General features: G+C 47.8%; 1 protein-coding gene across 4 annotated transcripts in view; it reads right to left on the bottom strand.

Annotated features, from left to right (window-relative positions):
- The window catches only part of RIPOR2 (RHO family interacting cell polarization regulator 2), a 108,371-nt gene that overhangs the window by 67,117 nt on the left and 16,769 nt on the right, over positions 1 to 24,485 (bottom strand). Inside the window, exon 1 of one of the 4 annotated variants that reach the window (XM_052787160.1) lies at positions 1,785 to 1,996. The exons of the other annotated variants lie outside the window; for them this stretch is intronic. Coding sequence (XP_052643120.1) covers positions 1,785 to 1,845 — 61 coding nt within the window. The 5' untranslated portion in view covers positions 1,846 to 1,996. Of the gene's footprint in view, positions 1 to 1,784; positions 1,997 to 24,485 lie in introns of those variants that run through there. 4 annotated transcript variants of the gene reach the window in all.

The following is a 24,485-nucleotide window of genomic DNA, read 5'->3' as shown; positions in this document are numbered from 1 at the left end:
GCTTGTCCAGGGTCAACGGCGCTCCAGAAATAGCGGTGAAAAAGTTAATGTTTCTCTGCTAACCCATTTGAGAGAGAGGAGAAGGGGCTGGAGGGGAAGGCTAGCCCTGCGCCTGTGTTATTTGGGCTTTCCAGCTGGCAGGTTTGGGAGCCGACAGACCCTCTGGCCGAGAGAGCAGCTGGGGTAGATTTGCTCCCAGTTACACGTAGAAGACTTGAAGAGGCTGTCACCAACTTATAGGCTCGTAGGATAACCCAGGTGGGAATGGACCTCAGGAGGTCATCTAGTCCAACCTCCTGCTCCAAGCAAGGTCATGGAGAGATTTTTAAAGTGTTCCTGCCTTTGAAAAGCCAGCCTCCTCTAGCTGTTGCTGGATCAGCCCTGCCAGAAACAACTTAGCTGCGAGGCTGGAAAGGATTTCTTAAGCGCTGTATCTTTCCCTTCAGATAACACAATATAAATGTCGAATAACCTCCACACATTCCTCTCCTCCTCTCCTACGTTTCTGATTAAGAACATAGGCTAGAGGTTTCAGAAACAGCAATGAAGCCTAAATCCCACTGGCTCTTCAGAGCACTTACTTGGAAATGTCCGTATAGAGTGGGAGCACGTGGCTGGTTATCCTGGGAAACAGCATCCACCTGCATGAGGGCAGGATGCAGGGAATGCAACAGGATACTTTCGATGCCAGTTGATTTGCCCAGTGGCATCAGGTCTTCCCTGGACTATCAGGATTTTTTTCTGAATGCAAATGCTCTGACCTCTCCTTTCTGCAAATCCATTGCTCTTCTGAGCCCGAACTGGGACACAGGGTGAGGAGTGGGGGCATATATACGTGAGAAATATATTTGAGTACAGACAGTACATCATTGAAACTCCTTTCTTTTCTGCGTTGATGCCTTTCACTGGGGCTCAGATAACTTGATTTGGCCCTATTCAATGCTAAGTTTTCCATACCAACCGCAGCTGAGCTTTGTTTAAATGAAGTTTGCCGAAGCTGTGCTGAAAGTGAGTTTAAAGGTTCACAGTCTTTGGAGCGGATCCAGGCAGCTCTTTGTGCCTTCAACTCCCTTGGAAACTGCAGAGGGCCGGGGGCCGGGAGAAGATTTGCATGAGCAAGTTCTCCCCCGGGCCCCCGCTCGAGTGCAAAGGGAAGCAGCGAGCAGCGGCAGAAATTAGACACTGTGGGCCAGATTCTTCCCCCTCCTCTGGGTCCTGTTATCTGCGTCTCTGCTATTTTGACCTGGTAGCACTCGGTACACACGTAAACGGCGGCACAGGATGCAAGCAGCGAGGGATCGAGCTCCAGCAGAAGCAGTTTTAGCGATAAGAAGCTATGGCACTGGCTTTGTGCCCTGGGTTGTGGCAGTCGGAGAGGAGGGGGCTAATTCTGCTCAGACGATTTAAGTAGCGAGTCGCCTTTAGCCCCTGTAAAGAGCCCCTACTACTTTAACGACAGCTGCACCTGCGGTGTTGAATGCACAACGCGTTACTTTGCATAGGGCAGCCACTGTAGAAAACACACTTGGTGTCCCCCCAGCTTTCTTCTTCTGCAGCAACCTCCTTGCTGAGGAAGCAAGCTGCCGAACCAGTGTGAAAGTTATTTTTATTGTATCTGGGGTGCTTTTGTTCTCCATTCTCTTAGGAGAAAAAGAAAGCCTGGTCACCCTGTGACCTTGGATCCCATAGACAACTTCAGATTTACCCAAGAAATACCACCCAAGCTAGAAACCGGTCTCTAGTCTGAGTAGGAGAGGGATTAGTTTAATAAAAGATGACTTTACCTTCCCCAAAGGCATCATCTTCTTCTCCGGGTGCAGTCAGATCTTCTTGGGCGTGCTGCATCGTGGCGAGGACGCGGCTCGGGGAGCAGCCAGAGCCGAGTGCTTGAACTGGTTCCTACGCTACAGCTCAACTATTTCCTTTCACCAGTTTCCTAAACATTTTGGTGGTAACAGCTTCCGCATCTGCACTTACATTAATAGTCTCATTCATATGAAGAACGCTTCTTGTTTTTACAGACAGCCTTTGAGATGGGTTTTGAGGTGGGGTGTCCTCGCTGCTGAGAGAGAAGTTGATTTTGAGAGCAGAGGCAGGCAGGACGGGTTCAAAATGCACCCTGCCCCGTCGCTGTGAATGCCACTGCGCAGCGGCAGCCCTGCCAGCCCCAGGTGTAGGGGTTTTGCATATGAATGTAAATCCTTTCTGGTGGCAGAGGTAGAGCCAGGGAACAGCTCACCCTGCTCGGGCTGCAGAGCAGCTCACTTTCACCCCAGGAACAGTTTGACCAGAGTAACTCTCCCAGGCTCTCTCAGTGCCATGTGTTCACGGGATTTTATTTTTTTATTTAGCACGGCAGCAGTGACAGCACGTTCTCAACCACGCTGGGGTGACCCACAGCAATGGATATGTTGACAAGGAGGAAAGCCATAGGTGACGCCGGTTGTCCCACGGGCAGATGCACTAGCAGGGACGTGATTCTTGCAGTTAGGCTTTCCCGAGTCACCGTCTTTGATGCGTTACCAAACCTAAGGACCTTTCTGATGATGAGGTGAACAACAGAAGAATATCAAAGCAAACTTGCGGTCTGTCAATAATAGGCATATTATTTGAGTATCTGCGTCACTACTGATTCTGCATCACACCGGTCCATTCAGTTGCTGTGTTTCCTGAACTTTATAAAGCAAGTTGACTCCTTCCTGCCAGGCCTCTCAGTTTAGGAGGGGACCTTGCCTACAAACTAACTTACTCTAAACTTGCACAAAAATACGTTTGGGCTTCAGGTAGCGTCTCAGCCTCGCACAGTCCTGCTGACTTTATTGGACCGCTCAGGGATATTCACGGGCATGTGTGTGCACATACAGGTGTGGGGCCTAACACCGGTAGTCCCTCACAACTCTGCTGTCAGAAGTTAGCGTGTAATGACAGTAAACCCATACCAAGTTTTGATTACTCAGTCTAGTAATTGCATGTGTCGCCACACCCTTGAAAGCGAGACTCCCAGCACAGCAGCGGTGTTCGCTACAGCTTCCGGTAGATGAGTCACGAGCCGATATAATGAGCTCGTCTCTAATTATTATGTTGTGTTTTTTAAAGGTCTAGCAGTGGGTTTCTGCAGGGCTGAAGAGGGAGACAGCTGGTCTCCTAGGCAGTGCACAACTTGAACTAGCCCAGATGGAGAAGACAAGACAGAAGACAGGACAGGTCCCTTTGGAGTGCCTGACCTAACCCCAGCCCAGACCTTAGAGCCGTCTTCATTATCTCCTGTAGCAAGTCCCGTGGCAGCACTTTGGTCATCGTAGGAAAGTGAAAAATCCCCTCCCCAGCTCTAGCACAGCCTTCCCCTGGGCGCAGGGTAAGGTGGCTCCCGGTCCCTGGAAAGTGGCACCGCATCCCGCGGAGCTCGTGCCTCTCCCTCGCTGTCACGTTGGGCGTCTTTTGGCTGCACAACCTGGGGGCTGCTGCCTTGCCGGGGCTGGGAAGCGGTGTTTTCCTAGGTGGACGCGGCCGAAGCCAAGAGCCTCCTAGGACTGGTTGTTGGCGGGGCGGTGTGGCTTGACTGCCTGGTTGTTCCTCCGCCCCAGTGGCAATACTCCTTGAGGAGCTCTGTTCCTAGGAGGCCCCTCTCGTGCTTTGGTTTGCTTTAAAATTACACTTGTTTAAGTCCCTGCGGAGTAAAGATGGCAGTTTGGCCCAATGGGTAAGACAGAGGACTTGTTTCTGGCCCCGCTGGACAGGCTTGGGGAAGTCACTTCTCCTTTCTAGACCTCTCCCTCACCCTTTTTCCTGCCCTGCTTATTTGAAGTGATTTCTTCAGGCAAGGACCATCTCCGTTTAGGTGGTAGCTACACCTTATTGCGCTCAACAGGAGCATCCCTCTGCCTCAGTAAGGCTCTCCTGCCGTGGCGGTGAGTAGATGAAGACAGTGGTATAAAGAGAGAAACACTATGACAGGGTGATGCGGGGACGCAGAGCAGGAGAGGGGATCAGTAAGAAAAAGGAGAGAGGTGTGAGAAGAGGAATAACAAGATGGAGACGGGAAAGCTGCAGAGGAAAAGCATGGATCTGAGGGAGGGGACGCCGATGCAGGGCGACGGCACCTCTCTGGGCACAGCCTCCCAGGGTCAGAGCTGGAAACTGCTGAGCTTGCAGAGCCTGGTGGGGCCAACCGGGGTGAGGGAAAGGAGAAGTGCTGAAGGAAAGGCAGTCACAGGGTGTACCTTGCCTTAAAACTTCCCGGCAAGAGCTGCTCCCAGCATCCTATCCTTGAAACAGCAGGAGGTGGATGGGAGAAATCTTGAGCCTCTGTAAAGTCAATGGCTAAACTGCCCAAGGGTGCTGTGGAGCACATCCGTCTCCGATGAGAACCAGCATGGGCCAGAAGAGGCTTCGCTATTCCTGCTGAGGAGGTTTTGGGGGCTTGTTTCGAGTAAGTTGCAAGATGAGCGATGCTACACATACAGATGTGAATGACTCAGACAGCCTAGCAGGAAGAAATGCAGAGAAAATACCCTGCAACAACAATGCTAACTTTTCTGTGCTGTCCTGCAATTGGAGCTCATTTGTAAATCAAGCATGGGAAGTTTTAGCCATTTACCGCTTCCTTCAGAAACACGAAGGAGCAAGCCACGCTGTCCTGGTTATTGTGGCAGCTCCTTTTTGTGCTGCATTTCCCTGGGACTTAAAGTTATTTCCTTACCCACTGTTTTCAGTCAGCCTCTCCGGATGCCGGTTACCTTGACAGCCCTTTTTTCTTTTATTTTCAGGAATTAAAAGGCATCAAAAGCTGTCCTCTCTCCCGAAAACAACTGTCACCAGTGTGAACACACCAGCCGGGCTGGTGATGAATGGTAATGACTCAGCCTAACATTGCAGATGCACAAAGAGGAGTCGCTTTGATTCGTTCCCGTTTGCCACATTGTCCCTTGACGGCAGCCTCACCTACATCGCTCGCAGCATGCCACGTTCCTCTGGAAACCTGTCCCCCAGGGGAACGCCGTGTTCTTTCCCTCCAGACAGGATAAGTTAACACGGACAAAACCAGGCCGCTTCCCATGGATGCCCGGGCCCCCCCTTCTCCCTGCTGCAGCTTTGCATTTGGGGCAGCATAATTTTGCCCTGCCAGTTTGCGTGCCCGTATCTTTGCTGTTTACCGATCTCAGCCATCCAGCCTAACAAAGCGGCTTCCTCCCTGCTTTATTTCGTATCAGCCTTTTGTTTTGCCCTCTGTACCCACAAGAAGTACTTTTATCTCGTTCTTGTTGAGCTGTTCCAAAATATGGTAACTTTTCTTTTCACCTGTTGGCTAATGAAGCCCCACTCCACACCAAAAAAACCCTCGAATCAATTTTGCAGTCACTGCAAAGCTCTCACATGCGTGTTTTTCATGTAACCACATCTGATGCTGCTCTCAGAAAAAGCCACCACCCATTCTCTAAGAACCTGTCAACAAAAAGCAGGGGAGACTGGGGAAATGTCAAAAACAAGGGCGGATCAAGCAAGAGGAGGCAGCTTTTAGAACAGCTCCTTTAAATCACCCCAACCTTACTCTTCTTCCTCTGTAACTTTATTAGAATTTCTGACCCAGAAGAAATATTAAGTGTTCTGATGTTTTATCTTCAGGTACAGGACTAAAAGCCAAGATATTCTTAATGAAAAAGAAGTGTAAAAAATTGTGCCATTTAGCAGGTTTGGGTGGGGTTGTTTTAATTCATCCCTACCTTAAATTACCAACACCTCCACAAGCAGCAGGAGAGACAAGTTCGCTATTTTCTGCCCTGGTATGCTGGTGCAGAAGGGAGGTGTCTTAAACAGCTTCTGCCCTATTCACATCTCCTCCTGCTCTAGCGCAAGGAGGATTCCCAAGACACGGAAAGTTGTGTGTCAGAAGGTTAGCTAGTGCCCTGCTTTGTTCTGGGGCTATTTTGGGGGTGAAGATTGCATTTGGGGGGATAACATGGAAAACAAGGAGGAAAAAAAAAGAGATAAAGGAAGGGCAGATGACCCTAAAGTGGAGACAGTATGAAGGAGGACATAGGAAAAGGGGGTTGACACCAGTTACTGGTCAGTTTGGGAAAGGGAGTGTTCACACAGATTTAGAGTACTTGTAAAAGTTTTGCTCTGGATGTTGCTGCAGTTTCAGTTCTCCTGGTAAACATCCTCTGCAGAAACCTGAAGGATGGAGTTACAATAACTCGTCTAGTTGTTAACTCATTTGCAAGTTACAGGGACACCAGGGACTTGTATTATATTTAGACAGTCTGTGTCAGTGACTGACTGAGCTTAGTATAATTTTTTCTTTGCCAACTCTTAAAACTTCTTGCACTTTTTTCCCCCCCAAACTAAGCTCATTCTTTTTTTAAATAGGGATATTCAGTTCCAGAGAAAACTTGGGAGAAATTCTCCCCCTTACTGTCTGGAACAGAGTCAGCAGGCCAGGACGGCAGAAGACATGACTCACTCCACACAACTTCACAGACCTTAGCAGACCTGTGCACGAATCTTCGTGAGGCTATAAAATACACACTGTGTATTTCAGAGAGCTGAAAAAAGGGCAGGCTCCAGGAACCGTTCACCCAACAGAGAGGACAGTGGGTCCTGAGGACCCCTGTAATGCATTAGACGCTGGAGACGAGCTGGGTGTATGAGCTGGCCTCTGGGAAAACTGCACTCTTGCACCAGGGAGGTTATGGTGCCAGTTTGGGATGTAGCTCGATGCACTTGAGCTATGCAAAAGCCAAGGTGGCTGAAGAACGGCAGGCTGGCTCCCCTGGCCCAGCTGGTGTCCATGTCCATCTTGGACGCCTCGGTTTGGGGGCTTGGGGGGAGGTCTGCGCACAGCCTTGTACTCAATACCCCAGCGGACACGCACATCGCAGTGAGCGGGAACCACGACGCACGTGGTGTTGGTGCCCTACTGTCTCATTTCACGTTCTCCGCGATGTTGTGAGCAGTGAACCCATCACATGCCCTGGAGGTGAGTTGTGTGTGTGTGTGTGTCCATTCAGGCGTGTCACTGCAATCCACAACACCCAGCACCTCCCACCAGGCCCATCAAAGGTGACTTTGGCTTTCTTCTTCTGCTAAGAGAGCCATTTTTCATTCCAGTATCACTTGGCCCGTGAAAGTAAATCATTACCTCCTCATAGCAAAATACTATTTCAATTCAAAGGGAGGAAGAAAACCATCCTCGATGAAACCCCTACAGAATGAATACAATCTTGAAAATTGTACTCAGTAAGTAGTTCCCAGTGGTTCATTATCAAAAGAGAAGAAAATGGTCAAGTGTGATTTTTTAGGCTCAGCCTTGGATCTGGTATTATTCAATATATCCTTTAATATCCTAGATGATAGAATGGTTATGATCACACTCATTACAACTGCAGATACCAGGCTGCCCAGGAGGGTACATACACTAGAGGACAGAATCAAAATTCAAGCTAATATTGACAAACTGGAGAAGTGGTCTGGAAAAAATTAAATGCAAGAGAGCGAGCTGTGAAGTAATATGCTCAAGAAAGAATAATCAACCTCATAAATGCAAGCTGAGGCTGCTTAAGTAGCACATTTTCAGAAAGGAGGCTGGAGGCACCCAAACGGGATTCAGCAATATCTCCTGGAAACAGCAGACAACTTGCCATCAGGTGCGATCAAAGGCGGAGACACAAAGTAATTCGGTCACTGTGGTTGGGGTTAGCAAGACCTCTGCCAAGGCAGGACACGGCTTTCAGGCATCTCAGTTCAAGGAGGATAGAGACCATTTGGTGACAGTCCTGAGGGGAGCGACCCGACTGCTCAGAGGGCTAGAAAACAGGAAATTAAGGGAAAGATAAGAGGAACTGGAACCACTTCATTTGAGGGAGAGAAGATGAATACAGGAGATAAGAGCAGTCCTCAAGCCCTCTTCTCCACCTCTGTGGTGCCCATGGAGTCACGGACTTAGACTGCAGAATGGAGGAAGCAAATTAGGAAGCAAACTAGCAGAAACTAGGAAGAAGCAAGTTAGGAAAAAAAACAACAGTCAAGACAGTGAAGCAGAAAAAGCAGTGCTTGGGTGAGTCAGTGCTGAGTGAATCAGAGTGCTGCTTTAACTTACAAAGCATCCGTAAAGCTTTTGAAGAACAGAGTAGACAAGTAGCTATTGGGAATAATATAAGAATAGTTGATTCTGCCTTAGGGAAAGGCAGTGGGAGTAGGGGATCTCTTGAGGTTAGGCTCAATGCTGTTTTGCTAGAGCAGCTATTGAGTAATGCTGGTTTTCTACTTGTTAGATTTATTTCTCGGTGACACTTAGCTGAGTGCTAAGTTGTCCCACTGCTTGAGGGGTCCAGCACATTCCAGTGGCTCTTGGCTGGGATGGGAATATCTTTGCTGCTTCAACCAATTTCAGTATCCCTACTATCTTTCTCCTTCTGCAAGAACTCTTTATGTCTGGTTACTTTTGCCTTCGTTCTTTCTTCCTAGTTATTTTCACACCTATTCCTCTGTGATCAAGTGAGGTCATTGTCATCAGCAAAGAATAGATGATGGATATTTTTCATCCTTTGATGATTAAATCCCATGGGTTTCTCTCAGAAGTATTTCAGATTGTTTCCATAAATTGTTAAAGAGAAGCAGTCTGCATACCATAATAACATGCAAACTAGCTGATGCTATCCCCAGCATAACCAACATACATGCTCAATCCTGCTAAGCATCAAAACCTTATGTTTTACTAAGGGTTACGCATCAATTACATAATCTTTTTACCAATTTGAACAAATTGACCAAAGAGGTCTATATGATATTCTAATCCGTATGCCAAAGCCACAAGGCCTTCCCAATTTTCTCTACTATAGCATTTGTTAATAAAACATTTTTTCCTCAATAGTAATTTTCTTGGGTGTTGGCGGAAACACAGGGAAGAAACTGATCTCATTGTTCAGCTGTATGTCTTCCATCCCAGGCAAAGTATATTGCAAGTTGATTCACAGCAATATTTCAGTAATATTTCCGTAAACATACGAGTTCCCTTTCTTTCCCTTTAGGTAGACTATTAGAAATAGAGTGAAAGCCCTGGGTCATTTATTTTAGACTCCCAGGTCACACTGTCAAACCAATGGTGCCTGTAGATGAATGCCTCTCCTTCACATGAAATTAATTCTGCTTGTAGACCATTCAATTTTGGGGCCTTTACTGCTCCTCATTGTGTACACTGTGTTTCCAGTTTCTCCAGCTGCTGGAAGAAGTTCAGGAGTTGGCCTTCTCCCCCAGTCTTCTCTGCTGCTTCCAGCTCCAACCAGCACAGTGTTTGTTCTGCTGCTGTGAGATGGTTCTCGACAGCACTGACTCCAGGCGTTTTGTAAGACAATGTGGGGTTTTTTCTCCGCCAAAGGAATTTTTGAAGACATTCTCCCACATTCCCGCAAACTATGGGCAAAATGGGCAGCTGCGGTTGGGAGATGGCTGACACCCTGCCTGGGGCAGCTACAAAAAGAGCATGCATGCATTTCTCTAAGGCAGTCTGACTTAGCCGCTTCCATCACCAGGACACTGTCAAGTCTCAGCATTTCCCCCTCACCCACAATGCATTCTTTTTTCATCAGTCCCTAAAATGCTATAAATCACTGTTTAACATGATTCTGTGGCTCTCTGGCAGAGCACCACTTAGCAGGGTCTGGTGGACATAAAGAATTGCTGCTGCAAATAATGTTCCAGGCAGAAGTATGAAAATCAGGCCATGCCTTTGTTTCCAAGCTGTGTTACAGAGAGGTTTCAAACACCACAGATCCTCTCTGGGAGGGTTTTCTCTGCCAGACTCTATATTTGCAAGAGCTGGAACAGCCCTAAAACCTTGAACCTCCTCCGTTTTGTAGGAAGGCATCGCTTCAGTCTAGCTCACACAGGTAACTGCAAAGCCAGTGTGATACCAGTGTCACCACAGGCTGGGGACACCAGTGAGGAAGCTTGGGTTCTAGCCCAGTCTGGTTTCTGTGAAACCTTTGCTGATACTGGTCCTGACTTAGGTGCTCTCTTCCAGGCCAGGTGTCACTCACACCTGGTACCAAGGTCTCAGGGAATGTGAGCATTTAAGCCCAAACTTGGTGGCAATGCCAGCACTCAAGGTTTTGATCCTTCCCCAGTTACCTGTTCCAACCCATGCACTGCAGGCGACCATGGCACAGTTAGTAGTGGGGTTGTATCAAAACAGGAGCACCTCAGTTTCAGAGAAACAAACAGTTGGCTCCAAAGGATGGAAAAGCTCTCCTATATTGCCTGTTTTGCATGTGGCAGCAGAGGAGAACTTTTTTGTTAAAGACAAAAAGGTTGTAAAGTTGAGACAGGCCTATTCTGTTCTGGCTTTCAGGCAGCTTTTCGAGAAGTTTTTCTGAAAAATGTCCCCGCTTTGTATTTGCAACCTCTTGGTACATTGGTACCGCTCTGGGATGGAGTTCTCTGAATAATTGCAACAGCAGGATTTACTTCTCCTTTTTTTAAAGCCCTAGAATAAAAGCATAGCTGAGAACGGAACCTGTGGTAAAGGAAATCTCACCGCAAGGGATCCCCACCCTGCTTGTCTTCCTCCTTGAGCAAGCGGTACAGGGCATGCGCGGGGACTGGATGTGCACAGGGCTGGTAATAGCTCTCCTGGAGGAATTGCCTCATTTTTACTCCTATGAAGTAGGGCAGAAAAGAGGGGGGGGTTCAATTTTTAATTTTTTTTAGCACAGTGTCTCACTTTTTGCAGTTTGTTGAGGTGACTAGCAGCTCAGAAACAGTGTAATGACTAGAGCAGACCGATTTGGCCTTTGTGGGTTTGTTTGCTTTTAACTGAAGAGTAACAGTTCTCCTTCCCCTGCAAAGCACGGAGGGTCAAAAGAAGGGACGTGGATTTGGGGCCCATCAAAAGAAAGAAGTGAAAAGCCACATCTGTATCTTCCAGGAAGAAATTCTGGCATCTGGGTGGACAAATAATGATAATATTTGTAGAGTATCCTAGAATGAGGAAATCCCTGCAAACATTTACATGCATCTGCAATTCCCTACCCCACAAAGGTATAGTAGTTTAAGAAGGGAAGAGCAGCCTTTCCACCTTCAAATGATGGATGTACATAAACCGGCTGCTGTTGACCGTGGTATCCTGAACAAATTTCACTCATAAAATGTACCTAAAACCTTCCACTGACTGTACATGGGGAGGATTTTGGTTCCCTCCTGCTGCATTGCTGCACTAATACTTAGTGGGCTCAGGAAAAGATCAGCACCCACTGCATCAGTTTTTCTTCAGCAGCCTTGATTTTGTTAATCAGCCTGTCTTTCATCCTGGCCTTGTTTGCTGAGAGCGCTACTTCTGAGAGAACTGTACAACACAGAAAAGTAAAAATAGCAACAAGAGTTTCAGCAAAATGTGGCACTCCATGCAATTACTTTTTTTCCTGTTTTCATCTCCTGAATTTTCTTTTTCTAGCAAGCTTAACTCTTGTGCAGAGACCACCCCCCGCACACACGTATAGAGGCTAGTGAGAGGCTCTCCTAAACAGCAGTAGACCATGGCTTTAAATTCTCAAAGTAAACAACAAATGGCTCAGTCTGAAAAACACGTGTTAATAAGTTTTACTGTTTTGCACAACAGGCAGTTCAGAAATAACAGTCATGACTGATAGAAAATAACATACGCTGGCCAAAAGGAAGACCAGAAACTAGCGTGTCCCCGAGGGCAGACTCTTTGTTCTAGTACAGAACGGTGCTGTGGTTGATGTAACAGTCTTGGTACAGGCTTCACTATTGCAGAAGAGGCAAGAAATTGGTGATAGCAAAGTAGTGACCTGCAGTGAGTGACGAAGCAGCTAATGTGGAAGACACACCGGCATGCCCTACTTCATGCTCTCTGCAAGGAGAGTGCTGCAGCCTGTGAAAAAGCTTTAAGGGAGGGGGGATGAGTATCTTTTATCTCAATTTGACTTCATGGTGCCCACCCAGTTCTGGAAATAGGCAGAGAGACGCTACCGCTCGGGGAGGGCAGCAGGGATGGAGGAGCCCAGGCACGGGTTGGCTCGGTGGGCAGCGGTGGGCACTGCCCAGCACGCAGCAGCTCACCTTTGCCGGTGCCGCGGTGTGAGGCAGAGCCCTGGGGAGACCCTCTCCCCACCTCTCACCGGGTGGTTGCCCCCTGCCACAGCACCCTGCTGTCCCGCCGGACCCCGGGCTGGTGGAGGACGGGGATGGGACCCCTCCTCCCTGCTCCTCTGCAGAGGCTGGCCAGGATACAAAGGCAAAAGAAAAAAGGTTAATTTTTTTTTTTCCGTCATGCAGCTTAGCAACAGCACCTACACGAAGATCTAAGTATAATCTTTTATCCCCCACACCTTTCCAAGCAATTAGCATGCTGAAATACAGGCAAGAAACAGGATGGCGATGTCAAAACTGACACGTAGGAAGACCGTTTCCTTTTCGCAAGGGTTTCGCCATGTGGACCAAGCTGGCTGAGAACAATTTCTGAACCTTTCTCCTCCCCGTGGAGAATTGCCTCCGCAGCAGCTTTGGTAACTGTCCAAAACCACCTGCTTTTGGTGACTGGCACTTTCCTGGTAGCTGATGCCCAGAAGGTCTCACATTTTCAAAGTAAGAAAACCCCAGCCCCCATGGACTGCTCTCCAGTGAAACTAGGTTGCTCAAAAAACATCTGAAAAAGGTAGAAAATGAAGGCTGCCCGTTTGAAGTAGATAGATAGACTGTCTTTTGGAGCACAGCAGAGCAGAGAAGAAAGGCAGCTGGTGACATATTCAGTGCAGCGCTGGCTCTGTCTGAGCCTTCTTTCATCGGCCAAATTTTAAATTAATCTCAATCTGGTCTCTGAATCTTGCTGGCAACTTTTCCGGTAAATTTAAGACTTAGAAGAGGCTAAAGAAAGATGCTAGGCAGACAAATCTATGTCAGTGTTTCCAGGTGTGGCCAGCGGTGCCTGGGAAGCTGTTGGCGAAACCGGAGGCTGCCGTGGGAAGCGTGGGGTGATCTCCGCCAGCGCTGCGCACCTCCTGTGTGCAGGGTGAGCAGGCAAAGACCCCCGGCTGAAACACAGCCAGGCCTAGGTAGCCGGCCACGAACCGAACCTGGTTATGCTCACGAGCTGAGATTCAGGGCTTGCATCTTGAATAAAGAATTGAATGAATCCAAGCCCTTTGCTTTTGCTGTGTTTTCCTTCCTGAGAGCAAAGGATGATGTTTTTTTTTTTTCCTCTTAGCATCCAAGCAATGTTATTTCCACCCCAAAACTTTACTGTTCCAACCCACAGCTGATGAACGGAGCAGACAAAATGAGGCATCGCCGTGCAGGGAGGATGTTGTCAGGGGTGGCAGGGAAGCTGGAGGTGGGAAGGAAACACCTGTGAGCCTCTTCACACAAGGGCTTAGGAAACTGAAATCTCCATCGAGTTTTTCTCTTCATTTCTTCACATTTGTTGAGATTTGCCCTCCGAGTGCCTTGTCTGACTGACAGCCTGCCTCTTTGTCTTCTCTCCTTGCTCCACAAGGCTGGGACGCTGCTTAATGCCAACTCATCCGAACACCTCTTCCCAGAGTGCCCACTTATCCCTGCACCGAGGCTGTGGACTTGTCATCGATTAAAGCAAGGCAAACAGTCTTCTCTTGAAGGTTTTAATGAAATCCCCACTAGTTGCCACTTACTTACTTTAGCAGTTAGGTCAGCAATCCATCGCCGCTGTGCTTCCAGGCCTAGCTCTGTAAGTGTGCCTGAATAAGGCTTTTTCCATTTTCAAGGCCAAAACTAAACTTCTGAGGCAGGCAATAAGCCTGCAATTAAGCCTTTAGAGTAGATTGCATTTTAGAAGATGCAATAACTTGTGGAATGAATCACCAAATTTGAAGTTGCCAGATTTTTTTTTTCTTTAGTGGTCAAGGTTAAGTATAAGAAGAAAGTAACTGAGTGTGGGAGGATCACAAAATATGTTAACGGCATAACAGCAACAGAAGGACTGACCCAGCCCCGTGAATTTGCGAGTTTTACCTTCTTAATTGCTTTTCCCTCTCTCTCGGGAGCTACCAGAACAGCAACACACCAAGCTTTTAGCCCATGCTCTCCTGTTCCTTCATCTCAGTCTCACCCTCAGCCACAGCCAAGTGACTCCGCCTGGCCCTGGCGAGCTTGAGCAAGCGAGGGTGAGCAACTCTTGCTTGCTCAAGCCCTCTTTTCTGAGAACAGGGAAGGCAGAGCAAAGCTGTGCTGCACAGGACAGCCTCCGCCTTTTAGAGCTGACTGCGGGTGAGGTCTCACCCCTCCGTTGCTTGCTCCACAGCTCAATGAGCGGAGCAAAACCGTCTGAGACAGACACGTGTTCCTCAGTGGCTGGCCCACGCTGGCGGAGAGGACTACTGCAAGAGCTGGTGAGCTCCCTTGACCCAGTCACCAGCCCAAACTGCCCTTCATTAGCTGGCCTTTCATAATACATGCGCCGCGGTATAATTACGTTCATTAAAAAAACCCTCAAAAGCCAGAAGCAAACAGGTGACCAAACCAAAACACTCCACTGCACACGCTTGTCCCTTTGGGGACAGGGAAAGAGAATAAGGGAGCTATGGCCGATGCCAGTCACGCTGCCTGGCACGCCCCTGGAAGGGTGCACTTGCTGAAGGCACGAGCCCAACCGTGAACCTTGGCAAAAAATGGAATACAGCTCCTGGCAGGCTTGCACAGTGCTCACTTAGCTTGCATTTGAGGAAAGCCCTTTGAGCAAAGCGCTTTGCATAAGAGTAGCGACCCATCCTGTATATCAGGGTTATCTTCCATTTCATAGCCAGTGCTCAGAAGGTCTGGCAACAGGCATATTAGCACTGTCCGTGCCTTACCTCCTGAACTACTTGCAGGAAAGGGATCACAAAGCAGAGCTGGGCACTTCTCTTGCCTGAGCTGTGTTTAAGATGATGCTTTCTGGGCTCTAAAAGAGAGAGGTTCCCAAGAGCGCATAAATATATTATAAAGCAGCAGAACACTCAATAATTAATTTTCAGCAAGGAAAAGATTTTATTTCAACCAGAATGACATAAAAAGCCTTTTGGATTCTCACAGTCAATCCAAAGGCTGTTGTGAAAGAGAGTCAGTCAACATGATCTGATCCCCACGCAGTGACATCCTGACTCCATTCGGGAGCAAATGCAATTTTCTGTGCTATTTCTCAGTAATAGAAGTACAGGCTCCACCAAGCAGCACATTCCTTTTCAGTCCTTTCCTCTTATTTTGCAATTAGAAATGATCTTCCGAAGTGCCACAATTGCAGCAGCCCAGAGGGTCAGCCCACTCGTTTCCACCAGCAGTGAGGTCTTTGCTCATTTGTGGTGTCACTCCCGTCTCACATACAGCCAACTGGTAGTTCAGAAATTGAGTATTTAAAGGGTATTAAGGCAGGAAGGGTTGATATATTATATTGTTGCTACTTCGCATGTATTGTGAGCAGCTAAATAATTCCTTGATGAATTACCAAAATACAAATAGAAGCTCATGAAGGACTCAGTCTTGGGACAAATAACGCTTTTGACGAGCACTTTGGGTGGCAGACGGCAGCAAGGCAGCTACGCTTGTGTCAGGAAGATGCCTATATGGCATAGCTAGTTTAAGAGAAGAACTAACAAAAGATGAGAGATTTGCTGAAGACATAAAAAACCTTAATGAACAAGGAAAATGCTACAAAGCTAGTTACTATGAGTACTTTTCTGCATACAAAGGCGTATAGGATTCTTGCTGACTGACTTACAAACCACCTATACTAAAATTTACTCTTCATTTATTGTCTTTCTTTATTAATTTCACTGCTCAAAACCCAACAGCGGATAAATGACTAACCCTATGCAGTGCATTAATGTAGTTTTCTTTTGCGACTGGGTTTTATACTACTTCCACTCTGTTACTTTGATTGTCATCCCCAGCAAACCCTGCCGAGGCGGTAGCTCAGCAGCGGGTTGACAGGGGCAGCCCACGGGGCAGCCCTGCCTTGCACAGGCAGCATCTCCTTGTACCACTCGTCCTCAGCTCTGCTCCACCAGACCAGCCGTCAGCGGTGTGTTCAAGAGGGAGACCCACTTGTCATCTAAGGGGCTGAGAGAGGCAAAAGAAAGCTGCAACGGCTGTATAGCCCCCAGGCCACAACCTAAAAACACCAATAAAAGCCAGGTGCCAACGTTGAGGTTAAAGCCAGGAAGATTTCACGTTACGTTGGCATCCGCTCACCAGTTTATCCAGAAGGTGTGGAAATTAGAGACAGGGAGGTTCTCCTTTGCTGAGAATGCAGTAATTAAAATGCAGTAATAAAGGCCTAACGCCTGTGTGACTGATGGCCAGCAGCCGGGTTGCTGCCTGGCAGCAAGGACTGAAGCAGCTGCGAGAACAGGGTGAACCTGTACCCATCGCCCAGTGAACCCACCAGCAGCACTGGGAGCAAAGCGGCAGCCGAGGTGCTCTCGCAGTACCGGCTGGCTCTTACTCCTGATGTTTCTGTGATAGTCATAATAGGGTTTTTTCCATGTTGCTAATAGCCCGGCCATGTTTCTGGTGGGAAAAAGCCATCTCTATTTCATACCAGCCTTCTGTGAATTTTTATGGCAGCTGTTTTAGAACTCATTTCAGCGAGTTTCCTCAGATTTCCCCAGTCTGCAATGCTATGTGTTCCTGTAATAAGGATGCCACTCATAGCTAGGAGGCATTCTTCATACATTATTTATTCATTATTCTATGTGATGAATGTGGGAGGTGTTATGAATCCATGGTAGGAGATGTGGAGGTAGACTCATTTGCTTTTAGTACGATGTGATTAAAAAGGAACTCTCTGCTTGCGTAGGCAATGAAGGTATTGAATTTCTCTTATCACCGAGATGGTGAAAAACTTGATTTCTTTCATTTCCTTCATCAAGGATGCAATGACTGCCAGCACAAGCATACAGTGTGATATGTTCAGAAGATACACAGTTGCTAGACTAGATCTGTTCTCATCACTTGCAAAACGAAGAGCCAGGAAGTAGGCATTTAAGGGATAACATCAAATATTTAGGAGATAAAATCTGCAGAGTGTAAAATGAAAGATCCAATGTGAGCCTTACTTTAAAGACCAGGGCTTCTTTTCCTGTCTTCTATTTACTGCCCAAATCCAAATGAAGTGTTAGAAGACATTACGTTTGGGTACAGGCAATATAGAGTTCCAAATCACCTGGGTTGGGAATGTTGTCACTCAGGGTTTTGTTTCTGTCTGTGACAGAAGTACAGACCTTAATGACCAGGTGAGATGGTCAGAGGTTTCATGCAGGTTTAAAAGGGGATAAATGAAGACACATCTTTTTGGTTTCTTTATAGTCCTCCAGTTTCACCTTTCCCTTAGTACAAAAGACCCCAAAGCAAAAACCCACAAACCCCAGCCACTTGAAAAAACAGCCAGTCCTTACTGAAGGCAAGCATGTGGGTGGCATTCAGGAACTGCAGGGGGACAGACACGTAATAATAGGACCGGTATTCTTCAGCAAGGAGGACGTAGGTACCTGCAGCCAGTACTGAGAGTTTTGTCTGGACGTGGAATAGAGACCGAAAAAGATGGTGATGCTCAGAGCACCACCAGGACCTGCACAGTATCTCAAAGCTGCAGAGGTGGGAGGAACGGTCAGATGGGCATGACCCCAAGGAGCCAAGAGAGGGTAACACTCAGGCAGAAGACAGTCCTTCTCCCGATGGTCGATGCATTCATGGTGATTCCCTAGTCAGTCGCAGCGGCCCTTGGAGACACTGGAGGTGTTACACGCCAGTGTCCCGGGGCACAAGACCATGCTGGATGCTTGGCTAGAAAATGCCCGGAGTGCCTCCGCCGCTTGCTCGCCCCTGCTGTGCTCAGCCCTGGGCTCTCCCTCCGCTCCGCACACCTCTCTGCCCAGACCCCACAGCCCCGCCGTCACCGGCCCCGGCAGAAACGCGCTCCCCGGGGCAAGGACTCAGCGGTAGTTGGTTTTGCCTAGAGCTTTCCTCTGCTTCGCTTGCGTGGTTTCACTTCTGATCCTGTTCATCATGTTCTCGTCAATGAATTGTTGCACTTTGTTTCTCAAAATACTACTTGCACAGCTATTTTGCTGAGCATTTGAGTGCTGAGGAAAGGGTTGGTACGGGAAGGTCCAGGGGTATAACATGTCCTGTATTCAGTTGTCCCCTGGAGGCTAGCGAGCCTCCAAGCTGGGCATCCCAAGCTGCACAAAAGACCTGCTTTTAATGGCCAGATGCACCAAAAATCAACGCTGGCTGCTGGGTTTAGGGGCTCTCCTCTGCTCACAAGCTGTGGACAGGCCAAGGAACCATCAGACGCAAAGCACTGCAGACCAAAACTGAGGCTTGAGCCGACACTAGTCCCACCAAGAGTAACGCACCATGCACACAGTTGTCAGCATTTTGGTTTTGGGCTGGCCTCCTGGGGTTTTCTGAGGGCAAGGAAGCAGTCCTGGTCTCCTACCCTCAGCTTTTGCCCCGAGCCCATCATGGAGCTTGCAGATGCTGTGCAGAATGCAGCCAGCAGATAAACCCCTTGGCTGGAGGCTTTCCAAGAGGTCCCAGTGACATTCCTCAGGACAGTCCAGCAGTGGTGACAGCTGAGACAGCCGCCGTGGGAAGCCTCACGACCCACGGCGGTGAGGAGCAGGCGAGGCTGCCGAGGGTTGGGGAAGGATGATGGCTCCATCCACCTCAGCTGCTTCCAGTGCAGCTTGTGGAAAGCCACAGCATCGCACCCTCGACTGCAGCATCCACAACCACTGGCAGGCTCGTGGGCAAGGGGAGCACTTCAGCAGAGGAGAAGCATGAGCAGAGCTTCTTACGTTAGCCAAACACCAGCTTGTACTGGCTATGCAATCACTTATCTGGTTATGGGCTGGAAACAGGGCTGTCAAGAAGACGATTTATAAGAAGCAGAGGGGGAAAGACACAGGGGTACCCCGGCTAAACTATGGGTACATCTGTGCCAGATTTTTCCCCTGAAGGAAAAGTGGGAGAGAAAAGGGACAAGGAAGGAAGGAATTTGGAGAAATCATCACATAGCATCAGCTAAATATAAAGCCCCTGGCCCAGCTGAGACTCAGCAGCTAGCTAGGAGACCTCAGAGAGCCACTTCCTGACAGAAAGAGATGCTGAAACCCTAAATGAAAGTTAAAGTTAACTTGAAGTTGAAAATTTTTTCCTGGAGAAAATCCCCAATAACTTTCTGATAGGACATTTTGTACCTTGTAAAACCATCTCAGTGAAGTTAGGCAACTTCTGGTAGAGGCAGAAATGGCCATCAGTTATGATTTCCACTTATTCTGAAAATCGTGGTCATGTGTGGAGTTGCTAGGGCCCACTTTACCACCAAACACTCAGCAGCCACGTAACACTCGTGAACATTTGAGAGTTGAGAAAACTCAGGCACAGACCAACAAAATGTTTATCCGCAGTCATCAGACAAATCCGTGGCAGCAAATAGAAAAGAATGATTTCTTGCTGAAGCCACTTGGCAAAATGTCCTTTCAGGGCAGAACCTGAGCATAGCAGTGCAATTGCCAGGAGGTCATTGCCCGACAACGAGCCCTCTGCCTCATGGAAAAGACTTTACTCCTCCTGACAGTAAGACGGTCTTTAAAGAGCAGGAAAAAAATGTTGAAAATGACACAACAAAATAATTACAAATTATTGCAGCATGTGCTCAGTTGCCTTATGCAAATCCCAGGGTGTGTTCTATACCTTGTGCCCTCTTGTCGCAAAATAAACCCTCAGCTCTTTTCCTTGTCAGCGGATTTTTGACAGCCAAGGAAAATAAAGTGCCACTAAAGGCTGACCATCTTATTCGTGGGATAATTTAAAAGGACAACGTTTTGGTAATTGTGTTAATTTTTTAGCACAACAAATGCCTGATTATAAAAGCAGCCCAGCCAGGCGGTGAAGACACGGCTCGGTGCCGGCTGCGATGGGCTCCCGGCCTGCGATGTGTGACGTGGAGCAGCTGCGTCTCCCGGGCGGGAGATGGTGTTCCTGCATCCATCGCCATCCCTGTGGCTTGGGGACAAGGTGAGTGCCTGAGACCTCTGTCCCCCCGGTCCCCCCCCGTACCCCACAGGGCACCCACCTTCCCCCTCGGCACCCGGCCAGGAGCTGCTGGTGGCTGCCACCCAACGCTGACCGGGGACATCAGTTAAGGACAGAGGTACAGAGAGAAAAATCTAGAAGTGTAGAAAATTAAAATAGAGCTGGAAGAGACCCGCAGAAGTTAATTCTCCTGCCCCAAGGCAAGTCCACTCTAGACAGATATTGGCTAAATCGTTCCCTGAGACTTCACGTGATGGGGGATCTGAGCCTTTCCCAGCAGCCTGTCCCACTGCTCCATGGTCTCCACCCTTAAAAAAGGTTGCCTTAAGTCCAACCTTGCTCTGTCCTGCTACAGTTTAAGACCAAACATCGATGCAACATTTACCTTTTAGCAAATATGTGGAATTTATGTACATTTTAAAGGAAATATCTTGATTAGGGATTTTTTCCTTACTTTTCTTGAGCAAGATATTTAGGAAGCCTTTATTCACAATAATCTCAAGCCTCTCCCCTGAATTCCTTCTTGACAGTCACTTGCCAAAGGAATGACACAAGAGCAAAGATTGTTTCAGGAAACAAAAATATTCACGTGTCAAAAAGACTTACGGTTTTGAGTCTAACATCCCCTTTCTGAAGTGAAATGAATGCTGCGGTTTCATGTCATACCCTCGACTTTACAATAGTCATGGGCTGCAGAGCCGAAACACCTGGGCTTGTGCCGAGGGGTGGATGCAATGGGCTGACCGACCGGGCTCGCTGCGGAGTGGCTGGCTCTGGGACCCCAACCGGGTGGGCAGCAAGATGACTGCTGTGGGTGAGCGGACCCCTTGCTGAAACCAAGGCAGAGCTGCTCCCGGTCCCCCAGCCCGCTGTGGCCTGGCATCCCACCAGCACCTCTCCCTGTCCCCAGTGCCTCTCCGTGCCCTGCCAGGGATTCCTCCCGCACTGTCCTGCCCTGACCTCACAGCTGCGTTTTTGCAGGAGAAAACCGAACCACACCTGATACTTGTTGTTGCCAGGAGGGGAGGTTTCGGATGCTTAAGCGTTGCCGCAGCCCTCGTGCTTGGCACTGGTTCAAGCTCTGCTCGTTGCTGGCCGTTCGTGCTAGCGAGCATCTGATACCGCCCTGCACATGAGGTGTAACAGGGATACAAGTTGCTGGGAGGTACAGGGCGAGGTGGAGAGCAGCCGTGTCCGGGTGAAGCAGTTTTGAGTTGGTCTTGGTGGGAAAATGCTTTTTGTACATGACAAAGAGGGGCAAAAGCTGTGTTGCTTGTGGTGGGGAATGAATGGGTTGATTCAGCTGACTAGCATCATCTGTTGCTGGTAGTTTTCTAAATAGCATCACACATCATCTGTCACTGGTAGTTTTCATAAGCAAAGGAAATACTTTACGTAAGTAAAGGCTTATTAAAACCAGTAATAATGAAAATGGAGGACAGAGAGGTTCATATCTGTCAGCCCACATTTGGGAATGTGCAGTGCCCAGCTGCAAATGCTAGAGCACTCCAACTAACAGCGCAAAGAGATGATGCTATGTGGTATTGCTTTCATTAATTGCTGCTTAGAAAAGTCTCACTGAGTAAATCAAGGAAAGCCATAAAATAGCAGTGAGTTGCTCATTTGTATGACTGTCCCAGCAGGAGAACGCTGTTTTGCACAAGGTTTGAAATCCCAGGGAGGATGGGGTGTAAACAAGGGAACGCTCACCCAAGATTGCAAAGCATGGTCCAGCAACCCCAGCAGCACCCAGGGAAGAAAAACTCTCCTAAATGAATGTTTTGCTTGCCTCCTCAGTATCACAGGGAGGTTTTGACACAGGGTCTTTCTGTGCATTATCAAGATTGTGGCTGATAAAAAACATTTGTTAAAACTTTTTAAAAGCCATTCCTAGGTGGCAATAAGAGGCAGGACTCAGAATGACTTTGTGGATGTTTCTGCTGCTGCTTGCTTCACGAGGGTGTGATGCCCACGCAGTTTTTGTGGGAGATGTGAATAGTTATTCCTCACTAGCATGTGGTATGGTGGAGCTACTGATGTCCTACTGTGTATGAGTATTTTCTTTAGCCTCTTGTTCAGTGACTGGCTGAGCATGCAGTGCTCACCTTGCCATGGCCAAGTGTCATCAGCACTCTGGAGCGGCAAGCTCAAATGCTTCCGAGGCAGATAAATTAAGCCCTCTGCTTTTATGTGGGACCTTAGCACCTCACATTCCATAGGTTTCTTGGTTATAGTCTCTGCCTCCATCTACCTCAACATATCTACACAAGTGCACTTTGTGCATAATACATCATTTTGGTGCGTGACATGTTTCATTGACCCAAGAGATGCTATGGATGTTTCCAAACAGCCATACCAGAAGGTATGCTTCCTATCAAGTATGCCAATCCCTGAATTTAACACAGGCTGCGAAAATAAGTCTCCGAGTGTGTGAGTGCAAATGAATCCCTGGGTTACATCGCCTGAGTCTCGCCGGGACGAATGTGCCTCCCAGTGCCACGCAACGCTCTGTGCTGCTGCAGGACTACCAGGCTGGGAGAGCTTGGATGTCCAAGAAAGAAACCAGAACAGAGGCAGTGCAAGAAAGATGTTTTAAAAAAATAAATAATCGAATATGAAATCATTCAAAAGTACACAAAGTTCTTTCCCATTAAGGAAGAACAGCTCCAGGATCAGCATAAAGATTCGAGATGTTACGTGCTGTTCTCTGGCTCCAGACTAATCTGTGTGCGAGGAGCAAAGGCAGCGCAGCTGTGCCAGAGCTGCTGCTGGTTTTTCCAAGCCGTGCGGCTGGGAGGCACCAACGGGAGCCATCTTTAGCAGTGCAGCTGACAACTGACCGGCAAGTTGGTGTGAAGGGAGCTCAAACCATCAGTGCCCTTGCTACGCATGGCAGGCATTTCAACAACTGCCGAAAAGCAGCTGCCGGGGGAATTCCCTCAGGAGACCCTACCTCTACAGAAGGCTTTTAGGAATCAGGAAGGGACATTTATTTCCTATTTCTGTTATTCATAGAATCATAGAATAGCTTAGATTGGAAGGGACCTTTAAAGGTCATCTAGTCCGATCCCCCTGCAATGAGCAGGGACATCTTCAACTAGATCACGTTGCTCAGAGCCCCATCCAACCTGACCTTGAATGTTTCCAGGGATGGGGCATCTACCACCTCTCTGGGCAGCCTGTTCCAGGGATACTAGTCACAACTCAGAACTTCTTCATTTTTATACCTGTGCTAGCATGGCTCTATTGGCAGAACTTTGCAGCTTTTAGGCTAGAAAAGTCTAGCAATCTTTAGTAAGATTTATACTCCAAACTAGCTGAAGTTAGAGGGGGCATCTAGATGTATAACACATGGTCTGTTGAAGTCAGGTGAGTCAAATTCCAGCAGTTCAAACGGAAGCTAGAAAGCCTGCGCCTCTTCTCAAACTGAGTTACTGGAGCAGCCCAGGTAACTTTTTGCTCTATCTTCATTAAACACGGGAGCTCTGGACTGCATGGACTGTGTTCGCAGAGCCTGAGTGTAATTGTATGTAATTTTTGACTGTGATATAGAATCTTTAAAGACAAGATACGTTAAGGAAACACAATGGAGATAAGATCAAAATAACTTGAAATTGGAACACTTGAGAACTTGGCAGAGAATTTGCTTAGAAAATTGCATGGCAGGGAGGAGTGTGATCCCCCAAATGCTGGGGATTAAATTTCCAAAATTACAGCAGGGATATGCAATAACAACTCCATAATATTTTGATTAGGAAGGAAGCAAATAACGTACTGCAGGATGCTGCTGCCATAGCACACCCCTTGGCAACACTCTTGTTAAAGAAAAAGAAAAAAGAAAAGGGAAAAAAAGGGAGAAAAAAAGGAAATCTTCCCATTGCTTAAAGATACATAGAGTAGAATTCAATGCTTGGAGAAGGCATTTGCAGGCACTCCTTCCCTTACCACCATTTTCCTCCCTGAACCCATCAAATGACATTTTCTGTGTTTACAGAAACCCAGTTATAGCCAAGTAGAAAAACTTCTCTCCAAAACCGTTGCAGCCAGTGACAATTTCTTTGGGATCTAAGTAGTCTAGCAGGCTTTCCTCCCTTGCTTTTATACAAATTCTTTCTTCTTCATTCCTGGTCAATCTCATTAACTTAGCACACACCTTTCACTGCTCTACGCTCTCAGACAGTGACATGCAGTGGCCTCTTTCTTACATTTTGGAGAGGACCACTTGGTTTTAATGATCCACTTCTGGCAGTTTTGGGGTTGAAGACATTTGAGGCTGAGGTTTAAGATGCAGCCATAGTAGGAACTGTTCTTGCTTTGTGGGCTGGCTTGTTCTTGAAACCAGATTGCTGGGTGTTAAGTAGCACTATCAGTTCCTCGTGAGTGCCCACAACATCACCTAAAATAGAGAAGTGTCCCAA

Source organism: Harpia harpyja, chromosome 5, assembly GCF_026419915.1.
Source record: "Harpia harpyja isolate bHarHar1 chromosome 5, bHarHar1 primary haplotype, whole genome shotgun sequence".
Classification (NCBI taxonomy): domain Eukaryota; kingdom Metazoa; phylum Chordata; class Aves; order Accipitriformes; family Accipitridae; genus Harpia; species Harpia harpyja.
Note: the sequence above shows the minus strand (reverse complement) of the source record. Positions and strands in the feature narration are given on the sequence as shown.